The sequence below is a fragment of the Odocoileus virginianus genome, chromosome 20 (assembly GCF_023699985.2).
Source record: "Odocoileus virginianus isolate 20LAN1187 ecotype Illinois chromosome 20, Ovbor_1.2, whole genome shotgun sequence".
NCBI classification, from domain to species: domain Eukaryota; kingdom Metazoa; phylum Chordata; class Mammalia; order Artiodactyla; family Cervidae; genus Odocoileus; species Odocoileus virginianus.
This window is the reverse complement of record NC_069693.1, coordinates 22,734,942-22,751,328: the sequence shown is the minus strand read 5'-3', so window position 1 is coordinate 22,751,328 and position 16,387 is coordinate 22,734,942. Positions and strand designations below refer to the sequence as shown.

The 16,387-nt window shown below is 47.5% G+C and overlaps 1 protein-coding gene across 2 annotated transcripts in view; it reads left to right on the top strand.

Annotated features, from left to right (window-relative positions):
• The window catches only part of ZFHX3 (zinc finger homeobox 3), a 249,726-nt gene that overhangs the window by 192,250 nt on the left and 41,089 nt on the right, over nt 1-16,387 (top strand). For both annotated transcript variants that reach the window (XM_070451077.1, XM_020888547.2), the window contains exon 5: nt 12,879-12,986. In XM_070451077.1, the coding sequence (XP_070307178.1) occupies nt 12,879-12,986 (108 nt within the window). The remainder of the gene's footprint in view (nt 1-12,878; nt 12,987-16,387) is intronic.

Genomic DNA, 16,387 nt, shown 5'->3' with positions numbered 1-16,387 from the left:
GATGATTTCTGCCGTACGTCACCACGAATCACCACAGGTTACATGTGTCCCTTCCCATCACCCCGTTGGTTGTCGCAGAGCCCCAGTTTGAGCTCCCTGAGTCACACGGCAAGCCCCCACTGGCTGGCTGTTTCACATGTGGCATACATGGATCTGTTTTCACAGTTCTCTCTCCACTCATCCCGCCCTGTGTCCACAAGCCTGTTCTCTATGTCTGCATCTCCACTCCTACCCTGCAAATAGGTTTCTCAGTACCAACTTTATAGATATATATGTGTGTTAATATATGATATTTGTTTTTCTGACATTACTTCAGTCCGTATAATGGGCTCTAGGTTCATCCACCTCATTAGAACTGACACAAAAATGTGTTCCTTTTTATGGCCAAGTAATCTTCCACTCTACATATGTACCACAGTTTCTTTGTCCGTTTATCTGTTGATGGACATCTAGGTCGCTTCCATATCCTAGCTATGGTCATGCTGCAGTCAACACTGGTTACCTAGGTTATTTATTTTTTACGTTTCTCATTGGTTACTAAGTCCTCCTCTTCACTCTTCCTCCCTTCTGTGTTTAAAGATGTTGCTCCCTCAGTGAGGAATCATTCAATTTTTCTTCCTAATCATCGGACCATCTAATCTTTAATGTTGCACTGCTTTTTGACTACTTTTCATTCACACCTTTGACTGGTTTTTACTACTTTATATTTAGAGAATGAAGCAAAAATTTTTTTCTTGGTGAGGGTTCCTTTCCTTATTGGCTCTGCATAGGATCCGTAATTCACTTAAAAAATTTATCCACTTCTGAAAGTTTGGGTAGGATTCTAACTTAAGCATTTCCCCTTGTGGTACTTTCTCCAGTTGCAGTGTGCACACAGAAAAACTTACACCTCCAGAACCGTTTCTTTAAAAGTAATTGTGGGCTGCAGACTTTATCCCAACTGTCCCAGAAACCGTTTGTCACAGAATCGTGCTTTCTGCCCAGATCCTTGTTGACATTCTCATGTCATGGCAGCATTTTCATTCTCTTTGAATTTGTGTTTTAGTTGTTTACAAATGTTCCCGCCATTAAAGAGAATGGTGTGAGTCAAGAATTTAAATTCTTTGTTTGCCTTGATGACCATAACTGTGTGTCTTTGTGCCTTGAGATATATTGCCATACAAACTTGGCGGTGTGTAGCGGAGTGGGTGCCTTCTTTTTAAAGGACACCACCCTGTTCTTAGGTCTAAGAAATATCTAATGGGAAGTAAAGCTGCATAGATGCTCACAGGGTCCTAAGGCTGAGACTAAAATACAGTTAGTACCTCTAGCAGATTTCTGGATGGGTTGCTATAGCTAAAATCACTGTGAGAAGGCAGGTGTGTGTGTGTGGGTGGGGGGTTGTCAAACCCTAGAAAAGGACCATTTCATTGTATAGGATCCAGATTTTTAAAATATGGAGTCTTTGTATTCAGCCATTGGCATACCTTTGGAAGTTTCTCAAAAGGAGGAAGATCCAAGAATTTTCTTTTTCCCTTTGGACACAAAAGAGCTGTACAAGGTGCATGTTAAAAATGCATGATGATGGATTAATCCTGGTGTGGCTGGCTAATACAGTGTTTATGAATTTTGCTTGTATGTTCATGAGTTAGATTTGTCTGTAATTTTTCCCCATAATGCCTTTGTCAAGTTTCGTCATAAACGTTATGCTGGCATAATAAAACAGCAAGCTTTAAAAAAAAAAATGACCACAATTTAGCAGTTCCATCTGCTTTTTCTCCCGTTAATGCAGGAAAGCTCTTGAGCATAAATCTCTGGGTTTTCTCTTCACCTCGACTTCCTGCTTCACTTTGTTTGCAGTTTCCTAGGAAATGTCAACTAAAACATGTTGCTTCTGTCACCCAGTTGTTTCAGACTGAAGCACGTTTGGGGACTTGATGGTTTTGGGGGGCTGGCCCGGTTTTGGACTCTCCGCGTGGAGGCGCACCTCTCGATATCTCGAGTGTGACTGTAAATGCTCACAGCAGAGACAGGCTCTTCACCGCTTGCAGCAGGCCGTGAGCCTGTGGTAGGCACTTGGGGACCCCCAGCGTGAAAGGAGGCGTGCAGCTGTCCTGAGCCACCTCTGGCTTCATGTGCGTTTTTAAGGCTGCATTCTGGGACATGCCAAGCCATTACACATGCAGTGACCTTTGCGCAGCTTGGGTCTGGCCAAAAGAGGGCAGGGTGAGCCAGTGCTTTTCTGGGCACAGCATTGTCTGAAGTTGGCCTGGTGTCTGTTTCCCGGATTTGGTTTGGAAAGTGTAAGCCTTTGTTTGTGCTTTGTTTTTATGAATCAGCTGGTTTTCCCAGCTGTGCATATAAGTGGCTTGTGATCATGCAAAACGAAGCTCATTGACAATCAGCCCCTCACACCACCCTCCACAGACAAGCGTAGACTAATATTTCTGTGTGCAGCCTGTGCTTCACAGGGCAGAGCTCTTTCCTTCCTAGGCTGGAGCCCCTTTGGACGGTCTGGACATCAGAGTGGGGCCACAAGGGGGCTGGCAGCCCAAGTCCTGCATCTGTGTGTCATGTGACTCCAACCCCTGGCGTCACGGTCTCGTCTTTCTCAGTCGACTGCCCTTTGTTTTGGTGGCCGGAAACAAAATGTTCACCCGTGTTACTTTTGGTTTGCTTTTTCACATGTCCAGCCCCCAGTATTCCATCTTTTCCTTCAGTGTTGCCAAAGTCTGTCTTCCCCACACTGTAACGCCTCAGGTCTGCATGGTCACCCCCACCCCCTTCCTTCATTCCCGTATAGATTGCGTCCATCAGCAGTGGCATTCCTGTCATGAGAGCCTTCCCACAGGTCCGCTTACAGCCATTAGGTTCCAATCACCATCATCTGATACCACTTCTGTACGTCCTGCTCATTTCCCATACACCTTCATTTGTATATGGATACTTAAGTACACTTATAGGCCTGCCCTGATTTTTTTTTTAATCTATGTAATTCCAACATTTTTTCATGTAAAAATAAATAAGTTAGGAAACACATCATATATATGTGTGTGTGTATGTATATATATATTTTACATTAAACATAAGATCTCTCTCTGACAAGCCTAGTCAGTTTTGACTCAGAAGGTGATACCAGCCTTCTTTAATGGAAACTGTTCATTTTTTCTTTTTATTTACATGCTTTCTATCACTCATGTGTGTTTATCCATCTTGTCTTCACCCTCCAACCATGGAAGCCTGGCAGTGTTTATTTCAAACAGGGTGTTATTGAAAGACAGATGCTTGTAGGGACTGCTCAGGCCTCACACCTGGAATGTTAAAAAGCTTTCAGGCAGATCAGTTGGATTGAAAAACATCCCTTGCCTTGGGGTGGGGGTGGGGGAATGGGGGAGGGGGAAGCAGTACCCCACTTGACAGCTTCCCTTCCTCAGCCAGTGGTCATGACCCCCCCCCACCCCGCCCCCACTTCTGACCTACTTGCACATCCTCAGAGGGTACTTTCAAATCTACAAAATGGTTTATTCCGAAGGAGCTTGGGAGGCCCTTTTTCCTCCATCAAGACCCTCCTCCCCTCCTGCTCACCCTGGCTTTTCTCACCCTTGCCTATCAAAGATTCTGCCTGTAAGACAGGACCGTTTACTCTCCATCGTCCTCTTTCGCAGTAGTAGTCCACTGAGTTAGAATCATCATTTTTCTCCATGACTTTGTCTTTAATGGAAGGAGGAGAAAACCACCCTTCTTGGTTTCAAGGACCTTTCTATTTTGCTTGCCCCCTTCTTTCCAGAACATTCCAGTTTGGTGCGAGGTTAAACTGTGCAAAATACTGTTTGAAAGAAGGGAGAGAAAGAGAAAAAGGCTTGTCAAAATGCATTTGTTAGATCACGTTTTAAATGAAGTACAATTGAAGGTAGTTTTTGTCCAGCAAAAGGAAAAACCCCTGCAAATGCTCTGAGCTCCCAGAGAGCGCGCCTCCTTTGTCGTCGCCCTGACATTGAAGTGTAATTTTTCATGGTTATTTGGACTGGAAAATGGTGGGGGGGGGGGAGGGGAGAGATGGGCTTGCGATTATTTCCCATAAATGACAACACAATCACATCACGCTCCGCTACAAACATGCTCAGGGAGTTTGCCTTTTTTACATTTCGTGTGTGGAAGTTGCAGCAGCAGCCAGGGCTCTGTAGAAACCCAAGGGGATTAATCCCCCTGAACCCGGTGTTCCTCAGAGTTCCAGCTCAGAGCTGGGTTTCTGGTTTAGCGTGGGTTCCCCAACCAAGTCAGGGCCGGGTTTGGTATTTTAAAACCCAGAACGCACATCTTTCAGTTATTTAAAAAAGAAAAAAAAAATCTTCCTGGGAACAGCCCCCAGGCGAGTCAGCGACACGTTCGTTCTGGCGAGCTTTGTCACCGCACGCGGCTTTCATCCTTTCTGCGTTTCCGCAGGGGGCAGCCCAGGTGCTTTGGCTGAGAACACAGATAAATGGAGCTGGTTGCAATCCCGGCTCTAGGCGTTTCCTCCCTTTTTCTCCTCTCGTGACCCCCACCCACCCCCTTAATTCCAGTGAGGTTTTGACAAACTGTTCAAATGACCGAATGGCCTGGCCCGGAAGTGGGAAACTGGCAGGACCCTGGCGGGCGACGGTGCTGTGTGCGCAGCCCAGGGCGGGCGTTGTGCTCCAGATGGCCCAGGAGATGCCCCCTCGTATACACGCTCACGATGGACATGAAGCCCGCCAGTGTGGGGCTCCCCCAGGCGAGCCTTCGGGGCCTCACCTTCTCCGGCAGGGGCTGTGCATGCAGGCTGCAGCTTCCCAGGCTCCCTCAGGCCGCCCAAGCCCCATTTTTCTTGTTTCTATAAACAGTGGCAAGATCTTCAAATATACAAAAGCATAAATGGTCTCTATTCTCCAATTAGTCATTTTAATAATACCCGGCATTGCCTTCAGTGTTGACTCTTGCAGCCTGGTGCCAAAGCCAGGGGCGGTGGGGCGGGGGCAGGGGCAGGAGAGAGGGGCCTGGCCAAGGGGGCCGCTTGCTTCCTCACCACTGGCATGCCCGGGTTTACTGGGTTTTCCTGCAGAGCCTCCCCGGGCCCTTCTTGAGGTTGCTGGGCCTCCACTGCCTCGCAGGATCGGTCCAGAGACTCTGGGCCCAGCGGCCCCCAGTATACTTGCTGAATGAACCCAGCAATGAAAAAAATTCTTGCGGAAAAATGATCACTGAAAGGAAAAGAATATGTCACTGGAGGGCGGGAGCGGGTCTGATCTTCTCCATGTTCTCTGTTCCTCTCCTCCTCATATCCTCTTACCTCGCAAAGGACCGGAACTTGTTTTTATAAACGTTATCTTTCAGAGGGCAGTTGCATTTAAAACAGCTAGTTAGCACTTTGGTCACTTTTTTTTTTTTTTTTTTTTAAAGCTCCTTGGGGTGGGAAGATGCCTGTGGCTGACCAGCGACCCTTCACTCCAGCAGGTGGAAAAGGGTCTTCAGCAAGATGGCCTGGCCGGGAGAGAGCTTAGATGGGGGATAAAATGGGAAATGCAAAGGACAAGGGTGAACAGGATGGGGAGACACACACCCCCTGTCCCGAGCTGTGTGCTCCCGACTCAGACAGGCTGGGGTGCAGGAGGTCCGAGTGCTTGGCATCCGCCCTGAGAACGTACTTTTCACCAAACACCTTAGTCTTTGTTAGCGCCCTGGAGTTCTCCTCTCTCTGGAGAAAAAATGGCAACATACCCTGAGAAGGTGGGAAAACATTTCAGGTCCCGAATGCCTAAAGCAGCATGCCAGTCTTGGGGCCCCCGCCTGCTCCCCCTTCCTCCCCTCATCCTTCACCCCGGTAACGATTCCCACCTGGACTGTCACAGTCACTCAGAATGTTTCACTCACCAGCTTTGATTTAGACCATGGACCCTTCGTCGTGTATTTGACTTCTTCCTCAAGTAATCTCAAGCCTGTTAAGATGTAGGAAACAATGGCCAAAGTTTGCCAACAATTAGAAATAATATTCAGAGAGATTACCCACAGAGGACCTCCTGGGAGGTGTGGAAGTTCCCTCTTCCGTGTGCATAGTGAGAACTCGCGGTCACCTCCACCACAATGCTAGGTCTAAGGACTGGGGTGTTAGAAGAACAATTTGCATTTGTGGTAGGCAGAAAACAACCTGATTTAAGGCAAATTTTCTGGGGCTGTGGTATTGTTACTCAGAAGACCTAATTGCTTGAACTGCCTCTCAGGCAGTTTCCAACCATGTCATCAGGGCTGGAAAGACCTCATGGAGTAAAACCACAGCATCAAGATTTGAAAAAGTGTGCTTGGGGACGTTGTGGAGTAGAATGTTGCATCCTGAGTCTGGGAGTCACTGTGCGTTTGAGGTGTAGCCTAGGGCACATGGAGTGTCTGTCACCTACTGTAGGACCTGAGGTCACTGTTCAATGGGATCACACTTGCCAAAGTGTCAAGAGGGAGAATGGCTCAGTTAGCCACCCACCGCAGTGAGTGCGGCCACAGGCACCTCACCTCTCCCTCCACGGCCTAGAGAGGGTGCCGAGCTGGGGGCAGCAGAGGCAGCTGTCCGTCCGCATTCTGGTCACATCCTGTTACAAGTTATTCTTGCAGCAGAGTTTTAATGCACTGGACATTATTCAAAATAAGCGGTCTAGACCTTAGCCATCATCTTTCATATTGTAGGATTTGATTTGACCTCTGTCTGCAAAATAAAGCGTGCATGCTTTTCTAGAATATGTCCAGCCGTTAGAAGTTTCCTGTGGAACCACATGGGCCGAGAGGGTTGGGCCAGCTGGACTGTTTGGCCCTCATTCTCCAGTTGTTCTGTTTGGTCCCACAAGGACAGGGATCGGCCACGGTGTCCTGTGGGGTGAGTCTGTAGTTACAGGTACAAGGGGACAAGACACAGTGATGGAATCCCCAGCCACCCACCTTGGAGGCTCCAGAACAAGTGGCCGCCACCCTCTGTGTCCATCCTGCTGGTCAGAGTGTGCCGGGCCTTTCCCGCCTGCTTCGGCACTTGTCCTTGGTTAATTAGGTTGAAAATGAGGAAAGGAAAAGCTTGAACCCTATCTTCAAAGTAAGCAGATTGGTTATTTTGTTTTTCAAAGAAGAGGTCCAATATACAATTAAAACTTGTTTCTGGTAACCCTCATTCCAGGAAAGATGAGCTTTTAACAAAAGGCTTTTGACAGCTGCAGGCTATTTCATTTTTTTTAATGCCGAATGAAAAATCAATACATTTTTCTGGGTTATACATATTCAGAACAGGCCTGATATTTCCATTATAATGGAAAGTGGGTGTCTGCGCATCTCGCCTGTCAGAGCTGCACCGCCGCGTTTTCCAAGCCACTGCTAAATATTTCAAACCTGATTTGATTGTGGTTCATGACAGCTAATGTTTCTCAGCTCTTGAGCCTGCCGACAGGCAAACGCACTTTAGCTCACCCCCCACCCTCAAACGTTAACTCCCCCCAAAGAAAAAGGAAAGAATAATTTCATTCTTCAGTGTATCAGTGTATTCTGTAAGTAACGTGATCGCCTGAGTTCTGGGAACAGCACCCTGGTTCTTAGGAGAATTTCCAAATTCCTATCATCAAGGCCCCATGGCAGGGCTTTGTCAGGTTTGGAGGAAGGTTTGACTTAGTCTTCCCTGATAGCTCAGTTGGTAAAGAATCCTCCTGCAATGCAGGAGACCCCGGTTTGATTCCTGGGTTGGGAAGATCCACTGGAGAAAGGGATAGGCTACCCACTCCAGTATTCTTGGGCTTACCTTGTGGCTTAGCTGGTAAGGAATCTGCCTGCAATGTGGGAGACCTGGATTAGATCCCTGGGTTGGGAAGATCCCCTGGAGAAGGGAAAGGCTACCCACTCCTGTATCCTGGCCTAGAGAATTCCATGGACTGTATAGTTCATAGGGTCGCAAAGAGTCAGACACAACTGAGTGACTTTCACTTTGATTTAGTCCACATTATCCTGTCAAAGAGTCAGGAACAAGTTGGACTAGTCTCAGTTGTTGATGGACTTCCCTTCCTTCAAGCCTGTGATTTGTAAAATATTCCCCTTGGCCCTAGTTATTTGGTGAACAGTGTCCTTTTTCAGCAAAGGGCGTGTCTTGGGTGACACGCTCAGCGCATGGTGGCAGGTGCTGACTTCGTACTGATGCCACCTCTGTTTTTGCTTCAGCCTCGTGCTTCTTCCACAAACCAGTTTCCAAGTGGTTCATAAAATCACTGTGAATCCACATGGGGTTGCTAGTTGGCACATGCACTTCCTTCAGAAGCAGATGTTACCACAAATCGGGAAATCGTACAGTCTTCCTCACCAATGTGATGAGTGTAAGGTGTGTTGAGAGAACAGTGTGCATTTGTGGCAAGAAAGCCACCTTAATTGAAGGGATGTTTTCTGGAGCTGTGGTATCATCACCCCCCCCCCCACCCCGCTAAAATCTATGCTGCCTTTGGAACCCTTCCCTTTTAGAATGTATTATCTGCTGAAACGGGGCTTCCCTGGTGGCTCAGCAGTAAAGAATCTGCCTGTAATGCAGGCAACCAGGGTTCAATCTCTGTGTTGGAAAGATCCCTTGGAGAAGGAAATGGCAACCCACTTCAGTGTTCTTGCCTGAAGAATCCCATGGACAGAGGAGCCTGGCAGGCTGCAGTCCATGGGGTCGCAAAGAGCTGGACATGACTGAGTGACTAAACAACATTTGCTGAAACCCTCATACCTGAGGGCTCTGCCCTTAACCAGAAGACATGAGTGAGTGCTGTCTGGGAGAAGCAGTTGTACAAAGAGGTAGTGATGGAAATAGGTTTTTGAAAGGCCTTCCCAGTGTTTTATGTGGAAACTGAAGATGGAAGGGAAAATTCATTGGAGATTTGCTTCTGTTTCCCTGAACCTTTTAACAGGAGGGGTGCTCTGGTCTGAGGGCTGCTGTGGAGTGTATCCAGGAGGGTGTGTGTCTGCAAGGGGTTTGGAGGCACGGCCTCTGGAGTCTTGTGAGCAACAGACCATCTCATCTGTCTGAGAACGCGCAGGGCCTGCTGCTATGGCTGGAACAGGCCAGGCATGGGGGGCAGAGATGACCTCCTCGCCCAGGCCCTGGCTGTGCCCCTGAGAAAGCATTCCTGGTGTGTTCTGGTTGGGTTCTGAAATAGCGTTCAACTCTTTGGGGAGAAGATGGTTTTGATTTGTCTTTTTTTTTTTTTTTTTGGCCTTAAAAATGGCACAGTGGCTGTGGTGTTTCTTGGGGAAGAAAAGTAACTTTGTCTTCTGAGAGAAAGACAGGATTTTCCAGATAAAACCAGGTCTTCATCCGTCAGGTCTTCGCTTGTTCCCACCATCTGTCAGAAGCTGACATTACCGGCGGGGGGACAACTTCTGTAATGACCCCGGCCAGTTGCCACTGACTTAACTGTGGGCGAGAAATGCGTTCCATGAACACCTCCCCTCTGCTCAGTGCTCTATGAGCACGTGAGTATCAAACACACATTCCTAAAGGGAGCGTGGCTACCTGGCCAGCCCAGGAACTCAGAGCTGGACGCCATCCTGCCCCTGGCTCCCATGTGCTCCCAGCGCACGGAGCCCCAGGCCCTGGCCGTGGGCGCCCAAGGCCCGCTCTTAGTGACGATGCTGGAGACTTCGGGGACCAACAGAACAGACCCTGTCTGCACAGCACTGTGGGCCGAGCTGTCAAGACGAATTCATAGTTTACATCTCTGTTTTTTAATCATATCTCTACCTTTATTGGTATTCAGAGCTCACAGTTTTCTGGTTACTGTCAGCCTGGGCTTTCATCCATTTTAAAGAGCTATTTTTCCTCTTGCTGTTGATGATGATGGTATAAAGACAGATGGTGTAACTGCTTATGAATGTCCTATTTTATTTCCCCAGGACCAGACAGTTCACTTGAAGACATATATTATTTCCACATGCTCAGGTTAGGCAGCCCAGACAGTGTCTGCCTCCTGCAGCTTGCTGCCCTTCCAGGGCTCGCCTTGCAGAGGGCGACACCTGTAGGTCACACGTGGAACTACAGGGAAGCGCCTACCGGGCTGAATGGGACCTGGTTTTCTAGCTGGGGGTGAGGACACTGGTCTGCCCATAAAGGAAGCTGGCTTGTCCCGGAGTTTCTTAATGATTTCTTCTTCTACAAAGCATACAACAGATTTTGGGTGTTTAACATACCAGAAATGATAATATTAAATCTAAACACTCAGAAGAGGAAAGTGAAAGTGAAGTCACTCAGTCGTGTCTGACTCTTTGCGATCCCATGGACTGCCAGGGGGAGTCTGTGGACTGTCTGTGGAATTTTCCAGGCAGGAATACTGGAGTGGGTTGCCCTTTCCTTCTCCAGGGGATCTTCCTGACCCAGAGATCGAACCCAGGTCTCCTGCATTGCAGGCAGCCTCTTTACCGTCTGAGCCACTAAGAAATCCCTTTCAAGAGAAGAGGACTTGATTTTTAACTCTTTAAGAAGAAAAAGATGCAGAAGAAATTCCTGATTCAACCTTGGTCCTTCACCCTCTCCCTGGAGCTTGGTCACTGTCGCTTTTCCACGCTTAGCAGGGCAGGGAGGGAAGAAAGCAGAGACCCAAGCAGGCTCATAGAACAAGGGCCTGGGAACAGTCACAAAGCGCCATGTGGTTTCCTTGCTTGTGGCATGAAAGACGTGCTTATTCTTCAGTCTGTCTCTGGATGGATTTGTTTGAAAAGGTTCAAAGAACTGGGGTCAGTGCCAGAGTGACCGTGAGTTCTTAACTCTCTGCTTGGATGGCTCAGCCCACATAGTACACAGGAGAGAGGTGCCGGCCTTGGAGCTGGCCTCCCAGTGGCTAAGTTCCTTCCCACCTCTGCAGAGCAGCACCTTCCAACACTGCTCATCACATCGGGGTGTCTCCTGTGTGTAGGTGTCAGACTCGCTCCACCTGGGGTGGTGTGTGTGTCCTGGAGAGGAGGGGCCATCTCTTTGCATAATCGCATTTGATGAATGTATGGGTACTTGCAGGTATTTTGTATCACAGGCTGTATTTGGGCAAATGAGTATATTTTAAGAGACCTAGTAGCTACTTTGGGTAGACCCAACTTAATTCTGATCGACTGAATGCTGGTATCACCTTTCAGAGATGGATTTTATAATTATAGTGCTGAACAATTTAATCAAAAGCCAAAAATATGCATTGACTATTTTGTCTGAATTAAGAGGGCATCTATAGCATACTGTGTAACTTGTTTATTACTGCTCAGCTAACACTTTGTATTTTTTTCCTCCACTAAAGGCTGTAGCGTGTTAATATGGTGCTGTATATCTGACTGACTTCAAACCATGGTTGCATGCTTTTTCTTTGTTTGAACTAGGGGTGGGCGTGGGAAGACTTGATGTTAACTTGACTGTGCAGTGAGATAGAAAGGCGACATAGAAATTATTTGCGGAAGACTCTTAGTTGAAGAGGAAAACAAGCAGTATCTCCTCTCATGCGTGTTCCCCATGACTGACTCTTACATGCCCTCTCGGCGGTAATGAAGAAATGTTCCCCGACCTCTAGTTCCATCTTCCAGCTCTTGGTCTTTCGTTGTCTTTTTGGGAAGAGTTAGGAAAATCTGGCTCTAAATAGATACTTTCTTCCTCAAGTGTTTGATAAATCCTCTGAGGTCAGTTTACTTTGAACTCTTTTTACTCCCTTTTATGAGATGAAATTCAGACACTATTTTCTGACGGGTTGTTAGTGTCACACCTTGAAATGTTGAAAAGTGGATTTGGGGCTAGAGAGACTTAGGGTGATGTCAGAATAACCCCAGGTCCGTGGGCCAACACCCTTAGTCCCATGGATCTCAGCTGGCAATGGCCTTGGGTGACAGACATGGGCTTCAGTGTCTCCACACCCAGGAAGGTGTGCTCTTCAAGGTCTATAATGATTTCATCATCAACCTACTTTGGTTTGCTCACCTTATTTATGCATTTAGCCTGTTCTTATTGAGTGTTTTAAATAATGGTCCATAGGGCCAGGAGAACAAATGAGAGATGCCCCACTTTCTTTCCCTCAGCATCTAGAGTGTTTTACCCTCTTTGTCCCCACTTCAGCAAGCAAGTGGCATTTTACTTTGTGATTAACCTCATGTTGGAAACCACCATTCTTTTTCCTTCACTAAAGTAGTGTGTGTTGAGCTGGAGAGAATTTCCTTGGTTTGTTTTAAGCCAGTGGCGGGTAGAGAATGGAACGACTTCAAACGGGGAGTGGATGATTTGGATAAGGAATTGTTTCCCTTTCTCTACAGATCTAGCTTCTTGCCACTGATGCCTGGTGAACCCATAGATGTTTGTTTCCTGGACCTCCTCACACTGATGAAATCATATCATTGATATTCTGTGACTCTTCAGAATATGCATGACTGTAAAAAAAAAAAAAACAACCCACCACAATCTGGCAGGTGCTCAGGCACCGCGAAGCCTTATGCGAGGTCTAGTTCAATGCCAGTTCTCAGTGTGGTCAGAGCTAGGCAAGAAGCAAGCCTGTGGCACTTTTTGCATCTGCAAGTGTTAAAGACTTGCATGTGATTTCAGAACTCAGTTGGAGTTATTTCCTCAACAGGATTGGCTTTTCAATAAGGAAAGCTCAAACGAGGTATTTGGAATCCGTCTCAGAATACCGAGTGTCTGCACGTCTAGACCAAGTTGCAGTCTCCTGCCAGTGAGCGGGAAGGAAAGCTCCCACCAGCACCCCAGACCGTGCACATCCTTAGTGCGGTCGGCCTCTCAGGGGTCACTGTGTGGCTGGGGGACAGTCGTTGGCTGCCTGCTTTTCATGGTGGGTACTTCTTTGGAGTAGCAGCCAAGAGTCCTCCATCTTCTGTCTACTTTTCGTCCCTGACGTTTTCATTTTCTTCTCTTGTAGAAGAAGCCATTGAAGATGTTGAAGGGCCCAGTGAAGCGGCTGCTGATCCCGAGGAGCTCGCTAAAGACCAGGAGAGTGGAGGCGAGAAGGACCAGAGCAAGTGGACAGGTAGTGTGTGTGGCTGCCCTCCAGCCCCCCTGTCTCCCTCCTGGAGGAGGGAGGCAAACAGGCCAGGGGGCAGGCGCAGCCTCGGTCCATGGCTCGGCTGGTTTTCTGCGGGTGGGAGACAGATTGCATGCTTGCTTTGTTGCAGTGGTCACCTTCCTTCTCCTGTTACTTTATATTAAGCAATTTTAAAAGTTGCTTCAGTCGGCCACAAAGCCAGCTTACTGATTGAGCAGGCATCCAGGTGTCTGGCGCTGTCCTGGGGGCTGCTGTGTTTTGGGGTCACATTTCCTTAGCACCTCCTCCCTCTTGTTGTTTTTGCCCTTGGTGTGATTCTTTCTCCATGGAAGGTCTGGGGCCCTGTCCCACTGGGTTTCGCGAACCCAGTGAAAGGACTTGCCACGTGGAACTTGATCAGGGTCACCCCCAAGTCTCTAAGGAGTCAGCAGTGTGGAGGGTGGGCTTCATCCTGCATTTGGGGTCCCAGGCAGCCTCTTTGTATCCCTGGTGTCCTGCCTTGGCCCAAAGGGGAGGCAGGTGGAGCGGCGAGGCAGGGGGACGTCTAAGCAAAAGCAGAGGAAATGGAAGAAGTTAGGAAAGGAAGTGCTATTTCTGGAAAAGGTGGTGTTGAGAAAAGTGGGGAGTGTCCTTCTCTCAGGATGATAGGCTTTCTGTATCAGGGGAGAGACTTGGGGAGACTTAGAGGAAAATCTTGGGTTCTTTTCTGAGGAGGAGCAGATGGTTTCTGAGAAGACTTATCAGGCCAGAGACGTCTCCCAGAAACACCACCGTAATTAGAGGAAGTGATATGACAAGCCACAGAAATCATTGTCTTTGGTCAACCTGGTTCTTACTGCCTTCCATTATTAATATTGTTATACTTCGATTTTTTTTTCTTTTGAGAAAATATTTGCCTTCTGGAGTTCGTATTGGTTGGGCCTTTGTTACTTTTCCAGGCATGACTGTTCTTAAATCACGTTCAGTGTTGGCCTTTACTATTTAAACAAGATACAGAATCTTGGAGGGAGGCCAGGGGAGAGCAATGAAAATGACTGAAAGCTGAGCAATACTGCCTGAGAAGAGGCTGAAGAAATCAGGGCTGTTCAGCCTAGCAAAGAGAAATTTGAGTGTGACAACGTCTAGGTATTGAGAGGGATGTCTCACTGTCCTATTTTCCTGGGCGGGCTTTCCCTTCCATGCTGCACATCATCCCCCTTTGCACTGGGCACTGTGGTATCCAGAGGCCTGTGCTCGAGCTAAAGCCAAGGGCCAGGGCAAACCCCTAGGACGAGCTGGAAGGTAGGACCAGGGACGAGGGGATGGGCATCCACATTCGAAGGCCCTAAGCATGCGGGGGAGGGTTGTCCTGTGTGCCTCCCAGGGATCAGGATCCCAGACTCTGAGTTCACACAGACTTGGCCGACAGCAGCGTAGAACACACATCTGCCTGGAGGAAGTGAGCTGGGTTAGGGGGTTTTGCAGACATAGTCTGAAGTCTGAGTTACTGTCCAGGCCAGTCCATCCTTTGTTTTCACGATCTGGGTGCCTGGTTTCCAGTCCTGCCCCTGGGATGCTCTGACTCAGTGACCTTGCTCTAGGTACCTCTCTGTTCCTCAGTTTTCTCCTGTGAGATAGGCATTAAAAAAAAAAACCCTATTTCCATAGCATTGCTCTGAGGGTTACTTGAATCTGGGAAGCTTGGAACAGTGCCTGGCATGAGGGGTTTTTTTGGTTTCATTTGTAGTTTAGTTAAATAAGATGAGGAAACCCAGTGGCACTTCCTCTTCGGATCCTCCCATTTGAATGTAGAACTGTTGGCAGGCAGTTGTTTTGAGAAGCTGGGGGAAGTAACATAGGATTTAGTGGGCTTGTGCAAACGGCAGGTGGTGCATGCTTCCTGCATTCTGTGAGCAAAGGACCCTGAGAGAACAGAACCATTTGCAAAGCTCCTACTGTGTGCCAGGCAGGCACTTGGTATGTGCTTATCTTATCCTTAGACAAGGTTAGGGTAAACTTTTCGAGGGCAGTTCCGTTAAATCATTCAGAGTGATTGATGGCAGGAGGAGACAGAGGATGAGATGGTTGGATGGCATCAGCGACTCAATGGACATGAGTTTGTGCAAACTCCAGATGGTGAAGGATGGGGAAGCCTGGCATGCTGCAGTTCGTGGGGTTGCAAAGAGTTGGACATGACCTAGCGACTGAACAACAAACAACATAGTGTTTGTAATTCAATAGGAATATGTCTTCACAGTACTGGTGGACAGTGCCAGGAAGTCATGAGACTATATGAAGATTTGAAATAAGCACTGAGAAATGCCAATGTCTTTAATAAGACTCTACTTTCTCATTCAGTCATTCAAGCAACAGGCCATACTTAATCTTTCTCTCTAAGACAGAGAGAGAATGAATAACTCAGAGATGCATGTTGCCAGTTGCACAGAAGCAAAGAAAGAGGGGAAAATTCTTCCATGACTCCTGCAAACAATTCTTTCTTGACCTGAAGCATAATACTGTCTCTGTTGTTTGCGTGTGTGATGACAGGCATTATTAAGGTGCTTTGGGCTGATTTGATCTTGGAATCAATACAGGTACCAGCAGCCTCTTCTGAGCTTTCTTTGGGATCCTTAGTATTTTATAAAAAATGTCTGTTCATTCCATTTACTTCCTAAATTGAGCTGTTCCTCTCTGATTAAATGTGATGGGGAGTGCTTCCTCCCAGCAAATAAATAAGTAGCGATTTCACAATTTGTCCTGTTGATTAATGGCTGCTCAGGATGCAGATTAGTCATATTTGAAATGGGTCTGGATAATTGGCATTTTCTCAGCTATTGATTATGTAATTCAAGGGTTTGTGCAGGAACGGATAATCTTTACTAAAATTTGTTATTTTACTTTGGGATGGGACTCCTGATTTCCTTTTTGATGTCTGTTGTGCTTCTTTCCTTGAGGAATCAGGTCTTTTACCTTGAGCGGCAGCAAGACAAGCAGGAGAGTGACTTGAATCACGGGAGCGTCAATCCCATAGTCAGTGGTTGGGTCCCTACCATGTGTGGGGCGCTGAGCAGGGTCCCACCGATCACAGTTTCCTTGAGATTATGAGCCTTGCCTTCAGGGAGTGTAACACTCCGCAGGAATGCCCAGTCATCAGACAGGGTTACGTAGATCAGTGCTGCGGCGCGAAGCTTCTGTGCCGATAAAGCTGCTCTGCGTCTGCACTGTACGATACAGCAGCCACTGGCCACCTATGGCTGTTGAGTATTTGACATGTAGCTAGTACCACAGAGGAGCTAGCTCAACTTTACATTTTATTTCATTTCAGTGAACTTAAATTTCAACAGCCTGTGGCTAGCAGCTAGCATATCAGCCATACAGATACTCAGGAGGAGCAAAACTAACCCTGA